General features: G+C 36.8%; 1 protein-coding gene across 1 annotated transcript; it reads right to left on the bottom strand.

The window, feature by feature from the left end:
* Positions 1 to 1,799: 1,799 nt before the first annotated feature.
* Positions 1,800 to 15,219, bottom strand: myh7l (myosin heavy chain 7-like). The gene is made up of 39 exons (XM_016278338.1): positions 15,191 to 15,219; positions 15,026 to 15,112; positions 14,730 to 14,937; positions 14,085 to 14,228; positions 13,843 to 13,999; positions 13,696 to 13,723; positions 13,170 to 13,275; positions 12,971 to 13,063; positions 12,818 to 12,881; positions 12,602 to 12,700; positions 12,402 to 12,505; positions 12,154 to 12,292; positions 9,576 to 9,694; positions 9,344 to 9,493; positions 9,067 to 9,237; positions 8,677 to 8,963; positions 8,356 to 8,440; positions 8,073 to 8,278; positions 7,865 to 7,988; positions 7,642 to 7,778; positions 7,270 to 7,525; positions 6,935 to 7,177; positions 6,674 to 6,850; positions 6,451 to 6,596; positions 6,273 to 6,363; positions 5,790 to 6,179; positions 5,534 to 5,660; positions 5,329 to 5,447; positions 5,034 to 5,230; positions 4,665 to 4,848; positions 4,131 to 4,296; positions 3,933 to 4,057; positions 3,547 to 3,855; positions 3,247 to 3,450; positions 2,860 to 3,156; positions 2,660 to 2,764; positions 2,476 to 2,571; positions 2,241 to 2,375; positions 1,800 to 1,907 (listed from the first exon to the last, which is right to left on the bottom strand). Exons 3-39 carry the CDS (start codon positions 14,928 to 14,930, stop codon positions 1,887 to 1,889), a joined length of 5,802 nt encoding a protein of 1,933 aa, XP_016133824.1. The 5' UTR covers positions 14,931 to 14,937; positions 15,026 to 15,112; positions 15,191 to 15,219; the 3' UTR covers positions 1,800 to 1,886.
* Positions 15,220 to 21,697: the final 6,478 nt, after the last annotated feature.

Genomic DNA, 21,697 nt, shown 5'->3' with positions numbered 1-21,697 from the left:
TATCTTTATGGGCATTGGACTTTTAGCTAATGTAACAAGGTTTGTGTAAAGGGTGGCTGGTTAAGTTTAGCTAAATGCTTGCTAAAGACATAACAGATTGTAATTTTGATGCAAAAAAATTTTTTTATTGCCTCAACTCTCACATTAGTATACTACTCCTCACCATATCATTAAACAAGATATTCCTTGAATCATAAATAAACAGGGGAAAACAAATCATTTTTTAAAAGAAAATACGTGTTAATTTATCAAAGCAATATAATATAAACAGATTGAACCGTGTTCCCATATAATAATCAAATCGACCCCTTAAATCTACCAATACCATCAAACCTGTCCCTAACCCTACCTCTATCACTAGCAGCAAAGGTGTTGTGTATTAACACAAGCTTTTAATCATTTTATAGCATCTGTTAAAATCATATGTTGAGATTCAATAAGTGCTTGATCATGTTTTGAAAGTTTAATGACATTTGTAAGCATTTGAACTTACATGAAATAATGATTTGTTAAACATTATCTAATGTTTAATAAGTGTATTAGCAAACATTAACTATACATTATCTCACTTTCTAACTCTTTGAATATATATTAACTAATGATCCATTAAGCATTATATAATGTTTGGTGATGATTTATTAATGAAAGTTATTATAAAGTGTTACCAGAATTACAAATACATGCAACTTTAATATTTCCAAAGCAAACGCTAATGAGACTCTAGAGTCTAGAAATATTCCTTATTAGTTTATTACTCTTTCACCCCTCTTGGTGATGCACTTCTCACCTACTCAGTGAGACAGAGGACGAAATTGAGGCCTTTGAGAGATCTGGCCTGAGGAGAGTTACATCTAGACAGCATGGTTACATCTAGACATCAAAATAAAAGATTGTTTTAAAAATAACTGGAAAAAAATAACTTAGCTTTTGTGTTTCTGTTTTGTAGCAGAATAGCCCTTGGTAGATTCTACAGGATTTGTCTGCACATTTTTGTAATATCTGTACATGAAATGCGTCTAAGTATAAAGATGGTCTGGCACATTGAAGTATCAGTGCAGCTGTCTGTGGTTATATGCATAAGTGCGCAGAGTTGTTCATTGTTGTCCCATTCCTGTCCAATCTATTTTGAGAACCAAAGGCTTTGTTATAACTCTTTCCATTTTATACATATAGCACTGCTCTCTGCGATACTTAAAACCCCCAATCCCTGCTGTAATGTGGCTCAGTGGTAGAGCATTGTGTTAGCAGCACGAAAGGTCATGGGTTCAATTCCCAGGGAACAGACATACTGGTAAAAAATGTATAGCCTGAATGAGCTGTAAGTTGCTTTGGATAAAAGCATCTGCTAAATGCATAGATTATTATTAGTTATTAAATTATAGAACTCCATACACTCGTATCTCTCAATGAGGCAGTTTAAAAAACACATTGAAAACCAGGGGTTGTGATTTATTATTTTCACTTTCCACAGGGGATGTTTCATTATTAGAGCCCAAAGTTCTATATGTTTGAGGCACAGCTAAAAAAGAGCCTGAGAAACTCTTATATACACTGAGGGATCACTGTGTACATTTAGATAAATAGAATATACAAATACAAGGGGATACAAATGTTTTTTTTTTTTTTTTTGGTATAATGTGTGGTCAAATTAATAAAACAGTAAATATATGTAGATATGAAATACATGAAATTAAATTCTCAGAAGAGTGCTTGGTTTTGATTATAACAGTATATGGTAACTTAAAGCAGCACAATAATCTCCATATACACACAAGACGACAGACTAGATGCAGAGTGACTTTATTTCATGAAAGTGAGGGAAAACAATAGTGGACAGAGAGAAAGGCAAGCAAGGGAAGGTGATTTCAGAAGATTTCCAGGAGACTTCATTCTTCATCAAACCCTTTCTGTGAGAGAAAATGTTGACAAGGAAAAAGGAAGGCTCCATTAGTTACTAAGGAAATGTATTATAAACTATTTCATTCTCCTTTAATAAGCCAAATACATTGATGACATAACCTGTACTCAAAGATTTGTGCCCAGTCAGAGGATCTCTAGAATGAGATTGTCCCTCCCTGTAATAAATATCTACCACTGACTAGAAAGTAGCAAATCAAGGTGCCTGTCATACATATTGGCTATTAAAAGAGTGGGGTATGTCCCATGCCAACTGAAATCAAGCAACTTTATGAGCTTTTTTAACATTTTAATGAATGATTAATTAATTGTGTCCACTGTACCTTTGGCCCCACATCACGACTTTTGGCACGTAGTTTGTTCACTTGAGATTCAGAAATATCAGCTCTTTCCTCTGCTTCATCTAGTTCATGCTGCAGCTTACGGAATTTGCCAAGGTGAATGTTTGCCTGTTCTTCCTATTACAGGAGGCAATCATGACACATAAGACATCTATACTTTGGACAACACCATCCACAGCAACTCTCTAGTACACCTCTGAATTTCAAGAGCACTTACAGCTTCCTCTGCAGCTCTTTTGTAAGCTTTGACTTTTAGTTGCAGCTTGTCGACCAAATCCTGAAGACGGGCTATGTTTTTGCGGTCCTCTTCAGTCTAGGTTCATAGAACTAAAGATTAATTTGGTGTACATTATTTACTCTGATCTTTATTAGACATATACACTTAAATCATCTGATCCCACCTGATACGTAAGTTCCTTGATGCGGCGTTCATATTTACGGATTCCTTTAATAGATTCACTGCTTTTTTTCTGTTCAGCTTCAACTTCACATTCCAGCTCTCTTACCTAGGTGTGATACAGTAGAAGTGCATTAGTCATTGTTTTATTTATGTTGTCTTAAATGAGCAAGAAGTGGACTCTATAATTAACTGTGAACTCACCCTAGCCTCCAGTTTCTGGACTTGTTTCTTGCCTCCCTTCATAGCAATTTGTTCTGCTTCATCCAGGCGGTGCTGCAGGTCCTTAATGGTCTGCTCCATGTTCTTCTTCATACGCTCCAGGTGAGCACTTGTGTCCTGCTCCTTCTTCAACTCCTCAGCCATCATGGCAGCATCAGTGATGGCCTTCTTAGCTTTTTCCTCTGCATTCCTGCATTCTTGCACTGCCTCTTCCACCTCACTCTGAAGTTGGGATGTGTCAGTCTCCAGCTTCTTCTTCTGGTTTATGAGACTGGTGTTCTATACATGATATTTTGTAAATTTGTGTTACAATGACCGTTTATCATATAACCTTACAACAAATATCCATAAAGACTCTTAATGATTTACCTGAGAATGCAGAAGCTGTACTCTCTCAGTGACATCCAGCAGCTCTTGCTCAGAAAGTTTGCGTCCACGCTCCGTTTGTTCCAGAACTGCCCTAAGCTCCTCCAGTTCAGCCTGAAGCAAGGTATTACGTCTCTCCACAATGGCAGTGTTCTCCTTCAGATCATCATTGGCTCGAAGAGAGTCGTCCAGCTGAAGCTGGGAGTCCTACAAAATTTTCCATATAAATGAAGTCAGGTTTATAAATATATATAAATATATAGACACAAAGTGAATTATGAAATAGTAACACATTTGTTTTACCTTTAGATGGGCCTGAATAGACTTGAGTTGTTTTTGAGCCTCGGCTGCCTGTCTGTTAGCCTGACTCAGCTGGATCTCCATTTCATTTAGATCTCCTTCCATCTTCTTCTTTATCCGGAGAGCTTCATTCCTGCTACGAGTTTCAGACTCCAAAGCACTTTGCAAGGTGTCGATGGTCCTCTGTAGGTTTCTCTTTGATTGCTCCATTTCCTCATCTTTCTCAGTCAGCTTGCGCTCAATATCAGCCTTTATTTGGTTAAATTCTAGCTGGGTCCTCAGGATTTTACCCTCCTCATGCTCCAGAGAGCCCTGTAATAAATGGAATAAGCTTACTCATGTCATCATTGCACTTCATTTCATATAATTTTTTGTGGCCACCCTCCTACTTCAGCTTCTTCCAGAGCAGCTTGTATCTCAGCCTTTTCTTGTTCCAGTTGCTTACGAATCTTCTCCAACTCATGGATTGTCTTCCCACTCTCACCAAGCTGTTCAGTCAGGTCAGAGATCTCCTCTATAGGAAAAATAACATTACCATACATAATTGTAATTTTGTGCAAGTATGTACAAAATAGCAATGAAGAAACCTTGCAGAATCTTGTTCTCTCTCTTCACGGTCTCCAAGTGATCCAGAGATTCCTCATAGGAGTTCTTCAGCTTGAACAGTTCTGTGCTTAAAGATCTGGCTTCCTTCTGAGAGCTCTCCAATTCACACTGAGACTCCTCATACTTCTGCTTCCATTCAGATAAGACCTGAAAAGAAAATTTTCTTAAATTACATTTTTATAATGAATGTTTTTTTAATAATAGTCAAATAATATATATATTAATGAATGAAATGGAATGGTGAGGGTGACAAAAGGCATTCATAGGTCCCATACATCCATTTGTTTATTTCATAATTCTGATGATTTTATTATTCATCTAAAAAGTGGAAAAGAGTAATAATAAATAATATGTAAGTATGTGCAAACTTTTGACTTGTATAAAATATATGTTTTTGAAATATCTTTCTCTCTCTATACGGAAGAATTCATTCGTAATTGAATTCTCATGAATTCAAAATAATTAAATTATCAGTCTTGTCTAAATGTTGTCTTAGTCTCTTGTTTAAATACTACCTTGTCAAAGTTTCTTTGTTTCTTGTCTAAAGATGCAGCAGCAGTGTTGGCTCTCTCCACATCCACCATCAAATCTTCAATTTCATTCTGAAGTCTGTGTTTAGTCTTTTCAAGGGAAGAGCATTTAGCATTTACTGCCTCCACGGCCTCCTCAGCCTCCTGCAAACGCTGAGCCAGTTTCTTCCTGCATGGAAGTAATTAAAAGAACAGACTATTGGCAGATAGTTAGCAGATAAAATGAGCTGAACCTTCACTTCTTTGTATAGACTGGCGTAAGTAGGATGGGGCAGTCAATGATGGGTCTTTTTGAGAGGGTTCCAATATTCAGTACATTCATGTCCATAGAGATATAATGGTTTCCTATCTTACTTGGCTTCCTCCAGCTCCTCAGTCCTCTGGATGGCATCAGTTTCATACTTTGTTCTCCACTGAGCCACCTCAGTATTAGCTTTAGACATGCTTCTCTGTAGCTCTGCTTTGGCCTCCTGCTCCTCCTCAAACTGCTCTCTGAGCAGATCTGTGTCATGCCGAGCTGACTGCAGTGCATGGGCGAGAGCATTCTTCGCCTGGAAAAGATTTGTTTGATTACTTTGTTATATAAGATTACAAATTATAAGTACAAGCAGTAGTAGAAATATAGGAGATGTGGACAAATATATGTTACCTTCATTTCCTCATCTAACTGCCTTTTCAGGTCTTCCAGTTGTTGACTAAAGGAGTTCTTACCCCTTGTCAGCTGAGAGATTAATGATTCCTTTTCTTCTAACCGTCTTGCATATTCATCTAATGTATTGAAAGAAACAGGCAAAAAAAAACAGTTATCATACAATTGTCACCCTTTTATAGTTACAATAAAATTCTTAATTTACCATTTTCTGTCTGGAGCTTTGCCTTCTGGGTTGTAAAGTCATTGAGGGACCTTTGATTTTCCTCACACTTGTTTCGGAATTCATTGAGTTGATCTTCCAGAGTTCTGTTAACTTTCTCCATGTTGGTCTATTTAGATAAATTGCATTAGTATAGACATAAGAAAGAGGTTTAAAAAAAACATAATTAAAGACTCTTATGACACGTTTAAAGGCTGAATGGAATCTTGCAACCCCTCCCCCCCTTTTTTTATTTCACCTTGGACTTGACAATCTGCTCCATGCTAGAGACCACATCATCCAGCTCAAGTCTGAGTTCACTTTTTTCCTTTTCCAGTTTTTGTTTGACTCTCTGCAGATTGTCTATCTGCTCTCCCAAATCTGCCACACTGTCGGCTTGTTTCTTCCTCAGTGTGGCAGCAGTGGCCTCGTGCTGCAGAGTGGCCTCTTCAAGGTCTCTGCGAAGTTTCTGAAACTCTGCCTCTCGTTTCTTATTCATCTCAATCTGAGCAGATGTAGCTCCTCCAGCCTCCTCCAGTCTCTCACTGATCTCCTCCAGCTCTCTGGCTAAATCTGCTCTCTGTTTCTCCACCTTGGCTCTGGCAGCTCTTTCTGCCTCAAGCTCTTCCTCCAGCTCCTCAACTCGAGCCTAGCACAAAGCAGAAGTTGAGATTTTTTTTCTCTAAAATGCACAGTGCATTGATCAACAGAACAGATTCAATCATATGGTCATATAAAGTACCTGCAGCTCCTTGAGTTTCTTTTGTAGTTGGATAATTATGTTTTGGTCATCGTCAATTTTACTGTTGAGCTGACTGATTTCAAAGTCTTTTCTGAAAATGAAATTATGGCCTTTAAATCATTAGGATATTAAAACATTTAAAGCAACAATAATATACTAATAAAGTAGTTGGTCTTACTTCTTCAGTCGTTCTTCCAGCTGCTGTTTGTCATTCTCCAGGTCCATTAGGCTCTCCTGGGTTAACTTCAGATCTCCTTCAAGTTTCCTCTTGGCTCTTTCTAGATCCATTCGGATTTTCTTTTCTTGCTCTAGAGATCCCTCAAGCTAACAGATTTAACAAATGCTGAAACAAATATGCTACAACAACAAAATAATACTTAATAATAATAATAATTACTTACATCATCCACTTGCTGCTCTAGCTTTGCTTTTGCCTTGGTGAGGGTGTTAACTTTGTCCTCCTCACTTTGCAGGTCATCCAGTGTCTGCTGATGAGCTTCCTGCAAGGCTTTCTTCTCCTTGGTTAGCTTGGCAATGATATCATCTAAAGCTGCCATTTCCTCTGTCAGGTTCTTCACCTGTGTATATGAAGCTAATATTAGTTAAAACTTTTATGAGAGATGGGCATTCCTTTTCACAGTTAATTGCTGTTTGTATTAAACCTTGTTCTCAGTAGCATGCTTCTCTTTCTCCACTTTAGCCAGAGTCAGCTCCAGATCATCGATATCTTTCTTCAGCTCAGAGCACTCATCCTCCAGCTTCCTCTTCTTAGCTGTCAGCTCTGCGTTCATCTCCTCCTCATCCTCAAGTCGCTCTGTGAGCTCTTTGGTTTTAGCCTCCATCTGAATCTTATTTTTGATCAGACCTTCACACCTCTCTTCAGCATCACAGAGATTATCTTGCTCCTGTTTGCATTGAAAAGATTCAAAAGATTCATGCAAACTATACATATTACTGTTTATTCCAATCCTTTATATATGAAGTTTTACAAACATACCGCCTGCACTTGCAGTTGGAGGTCATTCTTTTCTTGAAGAAGAGTAACCATTTTTTCCTCAAGTTCTTTTCTACGAGCCTCAGACTTTGCATAGGCTTCCTTGAGCTTCAAGAACTCTTCTTTCATATTGGCCATTTCCTTTTCTGCTTCAGCAGATCTCAGTAATGGTTTAATTTTAAAGAAGAGTTTCATCCAGGGCCAATTCTTGACACTCATGAATGCACGTACATTCCACTGAATCACTAGCAAGGCATCCCTTTTTTATTTGCGGAGAATGCATAAAAAATACAATCAAACAACATTTAAAATTCAACAGCACATATAAACACACATTGCTAGTTTAAGTAAAGTAATGTATGGGATAATTGTTACCTGCGTTCTACCATCTTTTGGTATTCAACCCTTGAAAGAAGACCTCGAGACCTAGCTTGAATTCCAGTGATTATTTTTGATAGACGCTCATCTCTCATCTCCTCCAATAAGCCAAGAAGACCAGCCTTAAAAAATACCTAAAATAATAACAGACATTATGTTCACAACCTTTTTATTTTACAGCATTTTGCATACTCCCAGAAGGCGGCCTTACAAGACTTACCTTAGTGTGTCCAAACCTGTACTGCTGGTGGTCTATCTCAAGAGAACCCAGCAGTTTCTCTGCTCCTTTCTTGCTGTCTATGAACTGTCCCTCAGGGATAGCTGCAGGGTTTAAGATCCGATATCTGCAGAATCACAGAATGAAGTATTTAAAAATTAAACAAGTTTTGCAGTAACTTCTGGTCTTTTTTCTTTCTTTCTTTTGGTACCTCTGTTTGAAATCTCCATACAGGATTCTATTGGGGAAGCCTTTTCTGCAAATTCTGATGCCCTCCAGTACACCGTTACAGCGCAGTTGATGCATGACCAAAGGGTTCTCCATCGCTCCAGGAGTCTTTGTCTCATTGGGGATGATGCACCGTACAAAGTGAGGATGAGTTGATCTCAGGTTTGTCATTAGCTTGTTGAGATTCTCCTGTAAGCAAACACTTGTTGGCATATTTGACAAGGAAAGAACAAATAGTTTTTAGGTATTGGCAGCCTTTGATATACCCTGTGAAGTGCAGACACTGTCTGGAATGATGACCCTTTCTTCTTCTTTTCTTTTTTCCCACTTGTACCATCAGCCATGACTGGACAAAATATAAATTAAAGGTTTGAGTTTTGTAAATTAGGAGTTATTCATAAAGGTTTAATGACTGAGCTAAAATGCCACAAGAGTTCCTTGACACAGTATGGACATTATTGCTTTATAGCTTGATTTTGACATATCATATGACCTCACATTACTTTAAATTAGATGGCACTTAAATTGATAGTGTAAATTTTTGTAAAGACATTACAAGCACACCTGAATCAGTACTTGCATAGTTGGCAAAAAGATAAGACAACAACTTCAGTGAGGACTTCTGGTACAATCCAACCACAGTTTCATTGAGAGGGTCCTTATTCTTCACTAGCCAGTTGTTGATGTTGTAGTCCACTATACCAGCATAGTGACCCAAAGCAAAGTGAGCCTCTGGCTTGCCCTTCACAAGCCTGGGTTTCTGGAAGTTGTTTGATTTCCCAAGGTGATTATCATAAAGCTTTGCTTTAAATGTTGCATCACTAGCTTTGGGAAACATGCACTCCTCTTCAAGGATGGACATGATGCCCATTGGCTGAAGGAATCAGGAATATGGAGGAATGGTGAAGTCAAAGAAACGCATATATCATTTAATTGAAATGCTTGTTGTAAAACTTGTTGTAGTCATTTTTGCTTACTTTCTCAATGAGATCGATGCAGGCCTGCAAATCCATACCGAAGTCAATGAACACCCATTCAATCCCTTCTTTCTTGTACTCTTCTTGTTCCAGCACAAACATGTGATGGTTGAAAAACTGTTGCAGTTTCTCATTGGTAAAGTTGATGCAGAGTTGCTCAAAGGTGTTGAACTGTAAATTAATTTGTAAAAGCATCAGTTTTATGTTTGAAAAATATATATACTTGAAATGCTGAAGAGTAATTTATTGTGTGTTAAGCTGAGCATTCAGTTCTCACTTCAAAGATCTCAAAGCCAGCAATGTCCAGCACTCCAATAAAGTATTGTCGAGGCTGCTTTGTCTCTAGAGACTGATTGATTCTCACCACCATCCAGAGGAACATTTTCTCATACACTGCTTTTGATAAGGCACCAACAGCATAGTTTACCTGAAATAATCAACGCATAAAAGTTTTATTTGATTGCTTTTTCATTCTCTCATTGTTGTCAGCTGGAATTATGACTACTGACCTGCTGGACATTTTGTCCCTTGGTTACCCACTCATTTCCAACTTTGACCCTTGGATGACATAGACCCTTGATGAGGTCAGCAGAATTCAGACCCATTAGATATGCTGCTTTGTCAGTATCTGTAAATCAAGATTCCTTACATAAAGCATGACTGCTATTCACACACTGTAAAAAATGACCGTGAGTTTAACGGTAAAAGACTGTAAAAATGCTACAGTAAAAACCTGTTAAATGATTAAAGGTCAATTCCCCTACTATATATGGTAAAAAAACTGTATTGGGCATTACATGTAATTGTACGGTAGTGTACCGTTTTTGGAAGGGAAAAAGACTGTATAATTTACAGCGAATAACCGTAAATTGACATTCCCAGAATTCCCTGCTTTACATTTCAAAATTGATGTTTTTTTGTTGAAATAACTGTTTCTTCTTGTTTGTTTCTTATCAGTTTTGTATATTAGGGTTGTATGTTACACCTAATGTTGTTAAATTAATGTTTATTGCATTATTTCAGTTTCATGTTTGTTACCATGATGGTATTTAGTGTTTGTGTGAATGACACTGTGCACCTTCTATATATGTTATTATTTAAAAGCTGCTTGTAATAGGCTTTGGTTCATCATGTGACTTTATCATCACCACCTGCATTTGGTGGTTATCAGTGTATTACAAAGGTACAAAACCGATTTCAGTACTTCAATAGGTTGGTATATTAACATTATATCAGTTAATGAAATAATGGTATTTAACTGTAAATTTAAGTTAAAACCGTAAAACTTCAAATGTTGCTACTGTATTTTTTACAGTAAAATTCCAGCAACCACAGCTACCAGTGTTTTACCGTAAATGTTAAATGTTATGTTTTTTTACAGTGCATGCTATTCATGACATTTGAATTTATTGCATTTTGCTGTAAGCTTTCACTCCTTACCTTCAGTTCCATCAGCTTCTGCTTGTTCCTCTCGCTGCTTCTGCTTGAACTTCATGTTGCCGTAGTGCATAATGGCTCCAGTCAGCTTGTACACAGAGTTCTTTTCATCTTGTGTAAAGCCCAATATATCAAAGGCACTCTGTGAAAGTAGAGAACTTGGGTATTTGACTGACTTAAAGCATGACATTACTGTTATGGGGCCAAATATCATCATGGTTTTTAACCAAATCTAATGACAACATACTCACATCGGTTGCCAATAACTCCTCAGTATCATCAATGGAAATAACTGTGGTCTCTCCCTGAGAGATGAATGAGTAGTCATAGGGGTTTGCTGTCACTAGTAACATCTCTGTTTATACAGTTTCAGTAAAATTGAGAGAGTAAAAGATTACAAGTCTATCTATGTTTTGAATTGATTGAGTATGAGGTTGCTTAATTTGCTCACCAAGGATCTCAGGTTTTTTGTTGGATAAGATTTGATAAAAGATGTGGTAGTCTCTCTCAGCCTTTAACTGAAAGGTCACACGGGACTTCTCCAGGAGATCTATACAGATAGAAAGAACATAGTTTTATAATGTACAAGTAGTACACATTAATATATCATTTACATTTTCACTTAATAAAAAATAAGATTGTTTGTGAAAAGATAGCAAAGACATACATGTTTCAATGTCAGCAGATGCCAGTTTCCCCCTTGTATCAAAGTGAATTCGAATAAATTTTCCCTATAAAAATATGTAGAAGAGCCATCTTACACCATCTTGCATAAAATTGACTAAGCTCTGCAATTTTGATTTAGTACACATTCACTTACAAATCTTGAGGAGTTGTCATTTCTGATGGTCTTAGCATTACCAAAAGCCTCCAAGGCAGGGTTAGCCTGGATGATTTGATCCTCCAGGGTTCCCTAGATGAGAAGATCAAACCACAAAAGAAGGTGAAACATATTTAAAACAGTTTGCATTAAAAGCTTTGTCAACAGATCTATATTTGTTCCTTCATTAAAGTGGAACCTTGTTCTGAGCAGATGGGTCCTTCTTCCCCCCACTTGCTGCAATGCTGGCAAAGTACTGAATGACTCTTTTAGTGTTCACAGTCTTCCCAGCTTCAGACTCTCCACTAAAGTCATAAAAACAGTATTATTATGAGAAATGGATGACATGACCACAATGTCCGCATCCTGAATGATTGCGTGTTCTGAATTTGCAGGGTGTAGATGTCCATTTTATTTTTCACAAATCCTTTGTGATATAGTAATATAACAGTTTTAGAGTCCACTTTCATTGTATGGACAAGAGAAGCCTAGACATTCTACAAGATGTCTTTGTAGAAATAGTAGCCATATGGGTTTTAGTGACAATTTGGTGGTTATCAGTGTATTACAAAGGTACAAAACCGATTTCAGTACTTCAATAGGTTGGTATATTAACATTATATCAGTTAATGAAATAATGGTATTTAACTGTAAATTTAAGTTAAAACCGTAAAACTTCAAATGTTGCTACTGTATTTTTTACAGTAAAATTCCAGCAACCACAGCTACCAGTGTTTTACCGTAAATGTTAAATGTTATGTTTTTTTACAGTGCATGCTATTCATGACATTTGAATTTATTGCATTTTGCTGTAAGCTTTCACTCCTTACCTTCAGTTCCATCAGCTTCTGCTTGTTCCTCTCGCTGCTTCTGCTTGAACTTCATGTTGCCGTAGTGCATAATGGCTCCAGTCAGCTTGTACACAGAGTTCTTTTCATCTTGTGTAAAGCCCAATATATCAAAGGCACTCTGTGAAAGTAGAGAACTTGGGTATTTGACTGACTTAAAGCATGACATTACTGTTATGGGGCCAAATATCATCATGGTTTTTAACCAAATCTAATGACAACATACTCACATCGGTTGCCAATAACTCCTCAGTATCATCAATGGAAATAACTGTGGTCTCTCCCTGAGAGATGAATGAGTAGTCATAGGGGTTTGCTGTCACTAGTAACATCTCTGTTTATACAGTTTCAGTAAAATTGAGAGAGTAAAAGATTACAAGTCTATCTATGTTTTGAATTGATTGAGTATGAGGTTGCTTAATTTGCTCACCAAGGATCTCAGGTTTTTTGTTGGATAAGATTTGATAAAAGATGTGGTAGTCTCTCTCAGCCTTTAACTGAAAGGTCACACGGGACTTCTCCAGGAGATCTATACAGATAGAAAGAACATAGTTTTATAATGTACAAGTAGTACACATTAATATATCATTTACATTTTCACTTAATAAAAAATAAGATTGTTTGTGAAAAGATAGCAAAGACATACATGTTTCAATGTCAGCAGATGCCAGTTTCCCCCTTGTATCAAAGTGAATTCGAATAAATTTTCCCTATAAAAATATGTAGAAGAGCCATCTTACACCATCTTGCATAAAATTGACTAAGCTCTGCAATTTTGATTTAGTACACATTCACTTACAAATCTTGAGGAGTTGTCATTTCTGATGGTCTTAGCATTACCAAAAGCCTCCAAGGCAGGGTTAGCCTGGATGATTTGATCCTCCAGGGTTCCCTAGATGAGAAGATCAAACCACAAAAGAAGGTGAAACATATTTAAAACAGTTTGCATTAAAAGCTTTGTCAACAGATCTATATTTGTTCCTTCATTAAAGTGGAACCTTGTTCTGAGCAGATGGGTCCTTCTTCCCCCCACTTGCTGCAATGCTGGCAAAGTACTGAATGACTCTTTTAGTGTTCACAGTCTTCCCAGCTCCAGACTCTCCACTAAAGTCATAAAAACAGTATTATTATGAGAAATGGATGACATGACCACAATGTCCGCATCCTGAATGATTGCGTGTTCTGAATTTGCAGGGTGTAGATGTCCATTTTATTTTTCACAAATCCTTTGTGATATAGTAATATAACAGTTTTAGAGTCCACTTTCATTGTATGGACAAGAGAAGCCTAGACATTCTACAAGATGTCTTTGTAGAAATAGTAGCCATATGGGTTTTAGTGACAAGTAGATGAGTAAATTACACAATTTTAATTTTTGAGTAAACTATCCCTTTAATACAGTGCCAAAAGATTACTGCATCTATGCAAAGTTACTCATATAAACAGAAGTACAGAAGACTTCTTTGTACTCTTAACAAAAGTAGTAATATAGTGTTTTTGTATGCTCTGTGTTTTGTCACTTACGTGATAAGAATAGACTGGTTTTCTCTGTCTGTACAAGGAGAGAATAACAGAAATATAGATTTTTGGTTTTGGTTTTATTGGTGCTTATTTCAAGATTTGTGTATTTTATCATTTTTGTTTGGTTTTTGTTATTTTTGTGAGTATCACCTGCCAACATGTACTGGTAGGCGTTATCAGAGATGGAATAGATATGCGGAGGAGCTTCACTCCTCTTCTTCCCTCTATAGGCTACAACCACCTCCTGATTGTACACCGGCAGCCACTTGTAAGGGTTGACAGTGACACAGAACAGCCCAGAGTAGGTCTGTATAACAGGAAAGGTAGTAGAATTTTTAAATAAAAGTAAAGGTTTGGTTTCAAAGAAGCAGCTGAGACTCCTGTATACTCACATAGATCATCCATGCTGCATAGCGTTCTTTGAGGTTATACAGCACCGCTGGCTCATGGAGAAAAGTCAGCATTGCCATGTCTTCAATTTTATCAAATTTGGGAGGATTCTGTTGCAGAATTTCACTATCTTTGACAGTGACAGTCTGTACAAATAAAGGAAAAATTAAAACCCCAAAAGAACTGGAAGAGGATTGTGAAATTGTGATGGAAATATCAATGGCAAATTAAATTAAATAAAAATTTATATTTTTTAAAACATGAATGTATAAAATTATACATTTGAACTTTGATTTAAAAAAAAAAGTCAGATAACATGATGATGATGATGTGGGTTTAGCCAACAACAAGGTTTTTCAAAAAATTTGGTTTAGATGATTCTTTACTGTACAATGTTCAGCATAAATATTATTCATCTGTTCAATGCCTATTTTGAGAATTTGAGAATTCAAGACTCCTTAAAAATGCAACCATATATTATATGTTTTATATATCTATGTAAAAGGAGTTCATATCAGCAATGATCTCGGATCATATTACAATATCAAAATTATGTAGTGGCCGATCAAACATTCACAGAAGCTTTGGTGTTTACTTTTTTCACAAGTTCATAACAGATGGATAATTGTGTTCTTTTTTCCACTGACCTTCCCTCCCTGTGTCTCCACAGTGACTTTGTCACCCTCTCGACTTGTGATGGTGGCTTTAACAAACTCCTCCACTGGATCCATCACAAAGCATTCCTTCTTTAAGTCGAAGGGTTTAGTTTGTGCCTCTAGACGCTCCTTGTCAGACTTCCGCAGGTAAGAGGCTGCGGCCCCAAAAACTGCCATTTGAGCATCACCCATAGTTAACCTTCAATTGTAAAAAGCAAGAACTTGTTAGAATGCAGTTTAAGTCATTTTCAATCTTAACAAATGCTTGCATCACCAACATAAATTACCACGGTTATTGACAGACAGCAGATGCTAATGGAGGCTCCAGGCGTTTGTGATTCCACCTAAAATACAGAGAAAAATATACCCAGAAACTATATGTAATGATAAATATAACATAAAAACATTACAGCAATAGCACAATACACATAGTTCTAGGAAAGAACACTCACACGAAAACACACTAGGACCGATGGACAGTATGGCGAGATTCAGCACAATAGCAGAGATGAGATTTATAACCTCGATTGCCCTAACCCTATAAGGCCAAGGACAGGTGACCTGTGAGCCCCCCTCCTGGCATAAGCACATCAAACACACTAAAACAAGCCAATCTTTAGGTGCCCTGGCACTTAGAGGAGCACCATTGTGAGAGTTCGGGCTGATGGCCAGGAATGCTGAATATCTTTCATGTGAGTCACAGGAAAACATATTTTCCATCCCTTATTCTTTGGCCCTTCACCTATCACTCACTCATTTATTTATCTAGGCCCCTCGCTTATCTGTAGTTTTCAGTGGTCCAGACCAGAACACTGTGTTTCAAAGGTGTGGGGGTCTGGCCTTTCCTCAGGGCAGCGTCCACTATGCTGATACTGTGGTTAAATCAAGCCAAGTGCTTTAGTCCTTTAGTTTCCATCCCTCCCCTCTTGTGCCCCACCCTGTCAGCTGAACGGGCCCCGCATCAGCTTTAGACTGCCGTACTCCAGAGAACTCAAGCTCACGTGGACACATCCAAGCGCACAGCAAACTATCCAAGGTCACATTTGCAGTGCAATGGAGCAAAAGCTATAATATGCCAAATTACTTAATTTTATGGTACTACACAGCAAAATTGCAAAATTCTTTTCATTATATGAGATGAAATATAAAGTGAATTGGCCACACAGGAAGTTAATTTAGAATGACATCTAATATCTTTTTTGTGTGTTCTGCAGAGTAAATGATGACAGAATTTTGATGACACTATACATAGTCATAATCCTTCTCAAGACATGTATAATGTTACGAAAGATATCTATTTCAAATGAGTGCTTTTTAAAACTTTCTATTAATCAAAGAATCCTAAAAAATAAATCAAGCAGCACAACTGTTTTCAACATTTATAACATTATGAAATGTACCAAATCAGCATATTAAAATGATTTCTAAAGGATCATGTGACACTGAAAACTGGAGTAATGGCTGCTGAAAATTCACCTTCGTTATCAAAGGAATGAATTACATTTATTTTTTAATAATATTTCACAATATTATTGTTTTACTGTACTTCTGATCAAATATGATAAATGCCCTGGTGAGCATAAGAGACTTTAAAACAACCACAACAACAAATCTTACTCCAAACTTTTTGAATGATAAAGCAATCACACAGTTTCTTTAAGATGGTCTAAGATTCTGTTTTTGACATGACAAAATTCAGCATCCTATAGCAATAACATTGCCTTTGCATTGTTTTGTACTGGTACTGGAAAAGATGTGAATTTTGAAATAGAAAAGCTTCATCAAAGGCTATGGTATAGCATCCAAGGATATGGTAGCAGGCAGGGGTGCTGATGATTCTTGTTAACAGGGATTATCAGGAGACATCACTATTGCAGCAGATTCCCAGCCAACTTGGTATGTTCACCAGAGACACTTTTCAACACCTTGTCATGTTCCTGTCACTGCAGAGCAGAGGTAATGACGTTTATTATGGCTAAACTCAGCAAACTGTGAGTTGGATCTGTCAACTGTGATTATATTTTATATACAGATATTTAATCAATACTGGACATCCCTCTGAACTGACTCTTAAGCAGGTAATGTTTTAATATTCATCTTTAAACATTTGAATAACCTTTTACAATAAGGTTAAAGCATTGTTAATGTTTTTTAATTTTTAGTATATGCTTTTTAGTATATGTAGAAATTAAAATATTAAGATATTAAATATAATACATCACTATAGTCAAGTCAAGTCACCTTTATTTGTATAGCACTTTATACAATACAGTCCTAATATTTATTTCCAAACAAAAAGTAACAGGATAACAGGTTGTCATAACAATGTCGAATTGAGGTACCCACAGGTAAACAAGCTAATAAATCACACAGAATGAAGTTTTTTGAAAATCTAAAAATGCAGGAAGTTTCCTGTAAGGGGTAGGTTTAGGTGTAGGGTTGGTGTAGGGAGATAGAAAATACAGTCTGTACAGTAGAAAGCCCATTACGCCTATGGAGAGTCCCCACAAGGATAGCAAACCAGACATGTGTGTTTGTGTGTGTGGAGTAGCGACATTTTTAATTTTAACAGGAAGGACATCAAGACTTGAGAGACAGCTCCTTAAATTAATCGTAACAACATGCTGATTGTTTGTCTGATGAAACATCTTTAGAAGTGATTTTCAGTAGCCATCTATCCCTCAGCCTCGTTTTCAGAAGTCAAATTCAATTATGGCGTCTAACCTGACTAAGGTCTAGGCCTATAGGTTGTTTTTCCTTTTAATACATTTAATCATTCCTTTTAAGTTCCACAATCTTCATCTAAACATGAACTAAAAATACTATATGATCACATTAACCCCTTTAACTGAGGATTTATAGACGTGCCTTGCCTTTTAGAACTAGAACAATAGGACAGGGATACATTTATTCGCAGGAATACTTCACCACGAACACATTACATATTAGCACGTTGCCTGAACTCTTAAAAAATAAATACATCAAGTAATGAAAAGTGGCATCTGAGGTCAAGAACTTTTAGCGGTGAGGTAGGCACACCAAATATATACTCAATTTGTTACTCTTTTAACATATACTAATATGTGTTACATATAGCCTAATATAATAGAAGTGACCTTAGTGCAACCCAGATTTATTTAGCTTTGATTCAGGATTGTCAATACTATTTTTTTAATGAACCAAATTAAAACATCTCTTTAATTGGATCCTTTCATCTCGAAAGTTTAGTATTTGAGGCAATGCCTTTAAGTGCCTCGTGACTGATTGTATGATGCTGGGCATGATGCATGTCATTGCGCCTGTATCATCTCTGTACTGGATGGATTTAGCAGTTAATTCAGCCCAGTGGCGGGACGAAGCACACCCAGTCGTGCAGCTGCCCTGGATGTCAATCAAAGCTTTAGCAGAGGATTAATGATAAGTGCCAGAGATGACTGTGCTCTTCAGTCAAGAGAACAGACAGCACATTTTATCTGGGTATCTTAAGGAACTATTAAAAGGTTAGTTGCAGTTATGAAGCAAAATGGCCTTCAGTCATCCAGTTAATGATATAAGCCTGGAGATTTGCCACATAAATAGTGATCAACTGTGAAGCATTTACTATGAAAACAGGCCAATTAGAACTATTATTGTAATGATGCAAATGTTGCCTGTGTATTGATTATAAAAATTCACAGGCTAAGAATATGATACAAAGGCAATGAAGGTAAAATTAATTTTTAATGTGTCTATAATTGGTAATTTATGAGCATTAGAATTTTTGATTAGTTGTTTCATACCGTAGAGCCACAGGATGTTTTAAAGGTACTATTGTGTGGCTATTTAAAAATATAAAGACAGCTGATAAACCGCAGACATGCTGTGCATTCTATGAAAATGACACTGTGACTCCAGTCATTCCCAAGAGCCCATTTTAAGTCAGTGCACGCCTGGGGTGTATTCCTATAGGAAGTATTATTTGTACATAGCATTTCCAGCCTTAAAACAGTCTGAAAAAAAGAATAATAAATCAGTTTAAACAATGAAATTATGACTCCAGTCATTCCCAAGAGCCCATTTTAAGTCAGTGCACGCCTGGGGTGTATTCCTATAGGAAGTATTATTTGTACATAGCATTTCCAGCCTTAAAACAGTCTGAAAAAAAAGAATAATAAATCAGTTTAAACAATGAAATAATGATTATGTTTAGGATTTATTGTTCTTCTAGCTCACTATAACCTTTTGGTTTATATATCTTGGTGTAACCCAAAAGAAATAAGGCATGTAGTTAAATGCTGAAAGTAAATTAATTTGATAAATTATCCTATTGAAACAAAAATATCCTATAACTTTTCTTGAAAGACATTCTGCTTTTATAAAGTGCAATTTTACAAATTTAACAGGATCCCCATGAAACCTCAATTCAAGGACCAGGGGGCGTCACTGGATAAAATACCATTTGAAGAGAGCTATTTTTTTAAACGTCTTTGAAGCGCCCCCTTCTGGTAAACAGCCGTACCCACTGAACACAAGCTGAAGCTGTATAATGGGTAGCCATGACTCAGTGAGCACAGCTTCACTGCAGTAAATCTGTCGTACAAAAAAGTGTGTGTGTGTGTGTGTGTGTGTACCTGTTTTTCTATTCTGGTGGGGACTTAAAACTGAATTCACACAGACTCATGCTGACTCGTGTCACGGTGGGGACCTAAATTGAGGTACCCATGGGTAAACAAGCTAATATATCACACAGAATTAAGTTTTTTGAAAATCTAAAAATGCAGGAAGTTTCCTGTAAGGGGTGGGTTTAGGTGTAGGGTGATAGAAAATACAGTCTGTACAGTAGAAAGCCCATTACTCCTATGGAGAGTTCCCACAAGGATAGCAAACCAGACGTGTGTGTGTGTGTGTGTGTGTGTGTGTGTGTGTTTAACTTGTGAGAGCCAAATGTCCTCACTTATATTGAAATATGACAACCCACTAGTGAGGACATTTTAACGGTCCTCACTAGTTAAAAAGGCTTATAAATAGGACAAAATATAGCGATATAGTGTATTGTACATGTTTCTGTGATGGGTAGGTTTAGGTGTCGGGTTTGGGTTAGGGGATAGAAAATATCATTAACCTGATATAAAATCAATGGAATTCTATGCAATGTCCTCGCTAATATACTGAAACAATGTTTTTCCAAACCTTTTAATAAACACTGTGATATTCTAGCCAAGAATATTTTATTACATCATACAGATATCAATAAGCTACATAATGATGTCAAGTGATCATCAGGTTGAAGTTTTGTAGTTAAAGGGATAGTTCACCCAAAAATGAAAATGTGATGTTTATATGCTTGCCCCCAGGGCATCCAAGATATAGGTGACTTTGTTTCTTCAGTAGAACACAAACTGAGATTTTTAACTCAAACCGTTGCAGTCTGTCAGTCTTATAATGGAAGTGGATGGGAATCACGGCTTTGAGAGTCAAAAAAACATACACAAACAAAACCAAATTAAACCCTGCGGCTCGTGATGATACATTGATTGAAAGCAAGAAGAAGAAGACACGTCACGCTCCGGCTGTCGAGGACGCGCTCAGGACAGTTCAGATATTGCAGTGCATCAGAGGTAAAAAACGATATAAATACTGTTCAGTTTCTTGCACAGACCGATCGTTTCGTGTCTTTACACATCAATGTATCGTCACGAGCCACAGGGTTTAATTTGGTTTTGTTTGTGTATGTTTTTTTTTTACTCTCAAAGCTGTGATTCCCATCCACTTACATTATACGACTGTGTTCTACTGAAGAAACAAAGTCACCTACATCTTGGATGCCCTGGGGGTAAGCAGATAAACATCACATTTTCATTTTTGGGTGAACTATCCCTTTAATGCATTATTAAAGGGGTCAAATTTCTTCATAAACATGTTCATAATTGTATGGACATAAAACTGCATCTATTTACATCATAATGGTGTGAGCTTTGAATAACTACAGATTTAGTCAGGGTAGCGACATTCTGCAATTTTAACAGGAATTGCATTACATTATGCATGATAAAATATAAAGATTTCACAGTGTTTTGATTCTGTAAAGTTTTTTTGGTTACTACAACATTACTGTAATAAAACCATGTTTTACTATGTTAATACATTTGAAGACGAGCAGAGAGTATAGAATACTAGATTAAAAAATTAGCTAGCTAGAATACATGCATATTAGCAGCGTAAACATGAATTAGCCATGCGACCATATAATATGATTAAATGTTAATAAATTAAGTGTATATCAGCAATCATACATTTCTTAGAAATATATTTGACCTAGGTGACGAGGATCACTCAGTCGCTTTGTGTCAAACTCAAATGCAGTTACGGGGTTTTTGACCAGTGAATGTGTTCAAATGTGCATTTTGTCCGTCATTAAAACGGCGGCGTTACGTTTTCATCAGCAGGTGTTTGTTGTAGCTATATGGGCGCGGCGCTCAGTTTCAAATACATAAATTATGAGCCTTTATAGACAGTGTTTCTTGCTTAAAGAAAACGCTGTACTTATTCAAACAACAAGATCTTTATTTACCCTTGCAGACCTAGTTCAGCTGCTGTGGAACTTCAGTTCATTCAGTCACGATAGAGGGGCTGGAGTTATGAGCTTTACTGACAGTTTGAGCGGATCCAACAAGATTTAGTCACAAGCTCTTTTTAATACCTTTCATTAGCTAAATATTTGTAAAGCAGACAGACAGATGTAAAGGGTGACCAATATCACTGATTTATTGAAGGGAGAAAAAAAACACTATCACCAAAAAAAAGGGCACTTCGGAGTGTAAGGGCAAAAAGGGCATGTGCTCTGTACAGGTTGAGCCCTACCTGTGCACGTGCCTGCATTAGAGCATTACTTTACTTTACTTTTAGTCATTTAGCAGACGCTTTTATCCAAAGCGACTTACAAATAAGAAAAAGTAATTAAAACTAAAAGCTAAAACTCT

This window comes from Sinocyclocheilus grahami, unplaced genomic scaffold (genome assembly GCF_001515645.1).
Source record: "Sinocyclocheilus grahami isolate Dianchi unplaced genomic scaffold, SAMN03320097.WGS_v1.1 scaffold121.1, whole genome shotgun sequence".
NCBI classification, from domain to species: Eukaryota; Metazoa; Chordata; class Actinopteri; order Cypriniformes; family Cyprinidae; genus Sinocyclocheilus; species Sinocyclocheilus grahami.
Note: the sequence above shows the minus strand (reverse complement) of the source record. Positions and strands in the feature narration are given on the sequence as shown.

Excerpts from the sequence above, each read along its gene's own strand:
- myh7l (XM_016278338.1), bottom strand. The coding sequence starts at position 14,930 with ATGGGTGATGCTCAAATGGCAGTTTTTGGGGCCGCAGCCTCTTACCTG. Across the intron at positions 14,229-14,729 it reads TGGAGACACAGGGAGGGAAG|ACTGTCACTGTCAAAGATAG; the intron begins GTCAGTGGAAAA and ends TTATTTGTACAG. Across the intron at positions 1,908-2,240 it reads GTCGTGATGTGGGGCCAAAG|AAAGGGTTTGATGAAGAATG; the intron begins GTACAGTGGACA and ends TTTCTCTCACAG.